Source organism: Aspergillus viridinutans (genome assembly GCF_018404265.1).
Source record: "Aspergillus viridinutans IFM 47045 DNA, scaffold_1, whole genome shotgun sequence".
Classification (NCBI taxonomy): Eukaryota; Fungi; Ascomycota; class Eurotiomycetes; order Eurotiales; family Aspergillaceae; genus Aspergillus; species Aspergillus viridinutans.
Genome location: NW_025091217.1, coordinates 1050271 through 1056270, shown reverse-complemented (window position 1 = coordinate 1056270; position 6000 = coordinate 1050271). Strand labels below are relative to the sequence as shown.

General features: G+C 50.6%; 3 protein-coding genes across 3 annotated transcripts; 1 reads left to right on the top strand and 2 right to left on the bottom strand.

Moving 5' to 3' along the window:
* Positions 1-663: 663 nt before the first annotated feature.
* Aspvir_000278 (uncharacterized protein) lies at positions 664-1544 on the top strand (the record flags this gene model as incomplete). Its single annotated transcript, XM_043265415.1, has 2 exons — positions 664-1425; positions 1476-1544. 2 exons carry the CDS (start codon positions 664-666, stop codon positions 1542-1544), a joined length of 831 nt encoding a protein of 276 aa, XP_043121350.1.
* Positions 1545-1650: 106 nt separating this feature from the next.
* Positions 1651-3461, bottom strand: Aspvir_000277 (putative neutral amino acid permease; the record flags this gene model as incomplete). The annotated part of the gene is made up of 9 exons (XM_043265414.1): positions 1651-1734; positions 1778-1893; positions 1943-1970; positions 2017-2214; positions 2266-2480; positions 2527-2670; positions 2724-3055; positions 3113-3185; positions 3254-3461. 9 exons carry the CDS (start codon positions 3459-3461, stop codon positions 1651-1653), a joined length of 1398 nt encoding a protein of 465 aa, XP_043121349.1.
* Positions 3462-3901: 440 nt separating this feature from the next.
* Positions 3902-5305, bottom strand: Aspvir_000276 (uncharacterized protein; the record flags this gene model as incomplete). Its single annotated transcript, XM_043265413.1, has 1 exon — positions 3902-5305. One exon carries the CDS (start codon positions 5303-5305, stop codon positions 3902-3904), a length of 1404 nt encoding a protein of 467 aa, XP_043121348.1.
* Positions 5306-6000: the final 695 nt, after the last annotated feature.

Sequence of the window (6000 nt, the reverse complement as noted above, 5' to 3'; positions counted from 1 at the left end):
AATACTATATAATGATTTAATATTAATACTATACATGCAGTGCGTGCAATCATAAGGTAGTGGTAGTGGTAGCATGTAATCATTGTAAAAATACCAAAAGTCCACATTGTAGCTATAGTCCGCCGTACTGTTCATCCTGAAGGACTCAACCTTAAATCCTTTTTGGCTTACTTATTCCATTGCTCAGATCGCTGGAGAGGATACCGCGTACGTAATTACTAGCTACAAGCGAGCGTGCGTATTTGGATTTGATAATTAACATGAGCTATTGGATTCAACCAAGAGAGGATCCTCTATTATTGAACTTAGAGACTGATGCTGATTGCTGGTGTGACTGCGATGTGAGTCGACTTTACTCCGTGGCCAGGCACAGTCTTTTTTCATTGTTGACTTGAGATATCTCAATTCCTGAGTGCTGTACCGCCATGATTGATATAACGAATGTCCGTCATATGAGCTGTTTCTCTCCGTACTATCTAGACGACTGTCATACTGACCTCGCGGCCTCAGCTATCAGAATGGCCCTCGGGAAATTCCCCGCACTCTCTTGATGTAATCAACCTCGGTTGTCTGAGAAGACCGAGATGAGATAAAAGCATCAAATTGATTATCTTGTATTGAATCAATAATAGCTAAGCAATATCAACAGCACGATTATTCATCATGCCAGGTCTCACTCTGCATCTCCTTGCTCTTGCTCCCTCCACCACCGCCGAGTCTTTCCTTCGCCAGCTCCGCCAATCCTCCGCCGTCAAGGTCATTCTCGCCTCTCGTCCACGACACATCGTTATTCCTCCCACCCTCATTGACTCCAATCTGCTGACGACCACAAAATGGGACCTTCTTGTTCTTCTGCAGCCGGCCTCGGTAACAAAAGAAGCAGCCCTTGAATCACTTCCGCCTAACCTACAACCCCTCGTGCAACAAGAGTACCGTCTCGCCGTCGGCATCCCCTCAAAGCTTCTATCCAACTACGATGACCGCGACAAATCTCTCAAACGAAGCGCCTCCTCCATCCCTCTAACCGGCTCCCTGGCTAATGCCCGCCAGAAGTCCTCCTCAAAGAATCTGGAACTCTCACCAGATCTACTCACCTTTATGGACACACTCACGCGTACACACGATGGTCCGGTCACCATGCTGAATCTGCTGCATTTCCACCATCCCAACGGGAAGAAGAGCTACTACCAATACGGACAGGCTTTCATCCCTGTCGCTGGTAAGCGCGGCGGGAATGCAAAGCTCGTAGGGAATGTGATCACACCCGCTTCGACCGCCCAGGTCGACTCCCAGGGCAGCGTGGATCGACCAGAGACAGACTGGTGGAACGAAATCTCGCTGGTGCATTACCCGTCTATCAGGCATTTCTGCGATATGCTGGCTGGAGAGGACTATCAGGCGATTAATGAGACGTATCGCTTATCTGTGCGTTGCACCTTTTCTTACAAAATCTCCCTCAGGCTAATGCCGTCCAGGCTCTTCGAGATACGTTCTTGCTTTGCACAACAGAGTTCGACGTGGAGCGTTCACCTGCCAAACTATAATTTCTTTCATCGGTTTGGTGTATGTGTCATGCCAAACTAAAGGCAACAATTTGATCACCGTCTTTCAGTTGCCCACAGTCATCCACCTACATCAATGTCTCCAGCTCTATGCATTGCTGGCGCAGGAGAAACTGCCACCAGCTGGCTCTTCGCTGATTGCTCGGCCAGACGCATACAGTCCAAGGCCACACTGACCCATCAGTACAAGATGCGAGAAGATGATGACTACTTACCAGACATCCTCCCATTCCAAGCAGGATGAAATTGACAATGGTCAAGAATGTTTTCCTCGGCGACGAGAACCAAAGCCCCCGATTGATGAAGAGCCATAAGGCACCACATAGTCCATCTACGTAATTAGCAAAGCATCTCTTGACTGTTCTCAAAAGGATACGCACACGAGAACCAACTGCAGAACAGTGACGTCTGTAGTATTGTTAGACATGCAACCACTCGGGCATGGGCAACCTACAACCAGGCTCAGCAGGTTATTGAACTGAGGAACTGCTTCTGCAATGACCCAAGCTGTCGTCCACAGCACCACCAAGATTGCCACCCAAGTGCCTGTCGAGAACAGACTGCGCCGGTGCATATGCTCGGTACCCCGGAACAGACGGACATAAATGTACTTGGAGGCGATGTGTCCATTAATCACTCCGGCAATCAAAATCTACAACGTCAGTTTCCAGTACGTCAAATGACATCGTCCTGCAGTTCATACCGTCGGAATTGCAATTCCATACGCAACCTTCGCCATCAATGGGCTGGATGAGCCCAGTGCCGGCGACGCAACGTGCTGACCAGCAAACCGGTAGATAACCACACCGGTGACTGTGTACAAGGTCGTGTTGATGATTTCAACAAAACACAGCGTCTTCGGCCAGTCGGTGGGCGTTTTCATCTCGGAAATGAAGCCAAAGAAGGCCGGATGGGCGGCTACCGTTGTCGGTCAATGGTCCAGGTGCAGTCAATAGAGGCTTACCATAAGCGAACACGATATCCGTGACTGCGAGAAACGCCTTGTACAGACTAGTCGACCTAGTCACCTCAACCTTTGCATTCCGCGGCCGCTGGACACCAAGCGCAATCATCGTGACCACGACTGCCGCAACGATACTGGCAAACGCTGCGGTCATGGATCAGCAACAACTCTCTCACTCCTCATATCACAAATCTTACAAACAACTGACAACCATGTCATCCTCTTAAACGTCCGCGGCAAGCTCAACATAAGCGAAATCAGCAACCCCACCACCCCGAAAACAATACTGCATGTGCCATGATCCGTCAGTGTGTTCATCATGACAGTAAAAGTGAGAATGTGCCCTCCCATCACAAACACCAGGCAGAGCAGCAGCCCCGTCCCAAGTACCTCGCGCCCGATCCAGCCGAAGAGTACCTCGCCGGCATCAGCAATGCTATGAACCCTTTGGTATCGGACCCTGAACTGCCCCATTACATAGCCCGTGTAAATGGTGACGATAGCAATGCCGACGATGAGTATCACGCCTCTATTGTCAATGCACAATTAGTGAATTGTCTCTCATAAACGGAGACGGAAGACCAACGGGACGATTCCCAGTGTCGCCACTGCCGAGGGAAGCGATAGCATGCCTAGAGATGTTCCCCCGGCGAGCATAACTAGCCGGCGTTAGTCCAAGCAGAGGCTGACACCAAAGGCTACAACCTATTGCGCATCTCCTGTTCACATGTCATGTCAATCAGACTTCGTCGGCTTTCTGCTGAACCAGGGCTGACAAACCACCACTCCAACGTTCGGTACCTGACCTCTGCACCTTCTTCGTCTCCGAATGGCTCTCCGCCTGCAGTTTCAGGTTGCTCTTTGTACGTTTCGCCTCGATTGAGTGGTACCGCCGGCCGCGTTTCGAGGTCGTGGTTGGGTGTCTCGGGTGACATCTTGTTATTACCCGCTACGACTGGGCATCAAGTCGCAAATGCTGCTCCCTTTGCTAGGGCTGCCATGGCCTCCGTTCTTGCTTTATATATCCAGAAGCGAAATAGATGACTAGGTAACATCAGCCAGAGATGCAATGCAGTGCAACCATTCATTTGGCCACTGCGAAGAAACCTCAAAATGAAACATCACATCTCCAGCCAGTGTTCTAGAGTCGATTAGATCCTCCTTGCGTGGATGGCGATAGCCCTTGCATCTACATTCGATCGAAGCGTTCTGGTGGTTATGATAAGGCAGACTTCATTTCTTCCTTGCTTACAATAGATCTAGATTATCATGTTTGGAGGAAATCATAGCTCGTCCTGTAGTATTTGCAAGAAGGGGAAATCTGTCTATCATCTATGTCTAAGCCAGGGTATCATCAATCACAATGTCATATCAGTCATTTCATAGTCTCCGGGCACACACGGTCCCGAACGAACAAGTCCACCCCGGCTAGCTCACAAGCCCGGCGCAAGGGTCCCACCATCTCATAAACCCGCGGCTTGATGACCTTTTCACCAGCCGCAGAACCGTCGTATCCAGAATCCTCATAATCCTCCTCATCGTGGAACATTCCCTCGATCTCCAGCTTTTTCAACTCCTTGAAGCGAGGTGACTGTCCACTTTCACCGTCAGCACCGCCACTGCGGGAAGCGCTAAGCAGCGTTCCCAACTGGTTCACCAACATCGCCAGCGAATTCTCCTTGCATCCTTCCACATACAACGACTCCACTCCAGCCGGCAAGACCTCCGTCAGCGGAACCGACGGCTCAGCCTGGTACCGAATATCCAAAAGATTCGGCAACCGGATCCGGACATCCTTCAGGTTCGTGAAATCGGCCAGCGATCCGAACCACTCGTCGTGCGTCTCGTTAGCACCCGCAATGGTTAAGGGGAGATGCACCCCGCAGCTGTCCAGCCAGAGAGTGTGCAAGGTGTGTTTGCTAGCGGACAGCGAGCGGTAGAAGGCAGCAGGCTGGTAGCCTTCGGCGAGCAGATGGCCATCTGAATGCTGGTATTTAAACGACTGAAGGGCGGAGCAAGCGGTTACAATGCTAGTCATGCCCTTGGCGCCGCTGCTGGAGTTCAGGACGATTTCAGATACCGATGAGGCCGATGGATCTGGTTGCGGCTGTTCATCCGCGGAGGTCGATTCAACGACTGAATCAACTGTGACGGCGCGCATTGACGGTAGCTGGAAGAATGGAAGCACCTGAGACGGGGCGTAGGTGCCCTTGCTGTCCAGGGCGTCGTCCAGATGACCGAGTGAGACGCCTCGCAGAGCACGGAAGGCGGGCTGCATGTCGAACGGCTTCTCTCGCTGAACGGCCCGCTGCATCATGCGGTCGAGATACTTGTTCTCCTTGGGATATACCAACCGCAGCTGCTGGACGTTCCTCACCAGCGGGAGGAGAAGGGCGATCCAGGCCTCTTCGACATCCTGCTGCAGATCCTGCTCCCACTGGACGTATTCCTCGTCTGAGTGACTGATTTCTTGAGCCCAGTTGCGAAACACTTCCATCTCCTCTGCAGCCACGCTGGTGCTTTCGGAAGACTCAGATCGGGTTTGCCACTCGCTCAAATCCAAGGCGCGAACGGCCCGAGCCAGCTCGGGGTGTCGCAAAGCGGCACTCAGAAACGAGCGCGTCTGGTTGCAGTCCTTCAGCGTCGCATATCGGTATACAAGCCGACGGAACAACTCATGAAAATGACGACACACGAAAAGAAGATTGTAGCGGTCTTGATGATCCTCCAGGAACTCCCCAATGAGTAGTAGGACATCATTGGAGAGGGAGGGTGGCATGGTGCGAATATTCCCTGGTGATGAAAGACCTCGCTCTGGTTCAATCTGCAAGACACCTCATCCTTAAATGTTATGCCATGAGGCAAGTTCTTTTACTAAGCTTCAGAAATTTAATCCACCGTGGACCTTACATGGAATTTCCACTTCGGGAAAGCGGGAGGACCTGGCAGTGACTGAGATCTCCGCTGACCAATTGGCCAATGGGGATAAAGCAGCGGACATGTGGGCGGAATTTTTCCTCCACTTTTCCTGGAAAAATCAAAAGAGGCAATCTTCTTCATTTTTTTGCACATGTGGATCGTTTGTCAATTGCCAAAATCATATTTGCAGTAGTTTGACTGAGATTGACAGTCTGACTCAGTCAGTATGTATTCAGAATCAGTTTGCTAGAAGGGGCAGGTAGATGCTATTACCTTACTCTCTTTTGCCATTCACGATATCATCAGAGGTTACATATTAGCGATCGCGAGGAACAGAGTAGATTGGTCCAGGAGCTTTCACCTGTCAAATTACTCTTGAATACCAAATAGATGATTCACTGTGTACCTGCGTCACTGCACTTTGCAGAAAGCAAGCATTATAAAGTCATCAGCTTCATCCAATAGTTAATCAGTGCAGACATCGGCAAGCCTGCTTCTTTGGGATGTGGATCTTCCGCATCCGCAGCACTTATTTATTCTTAGCACTAGCTACCT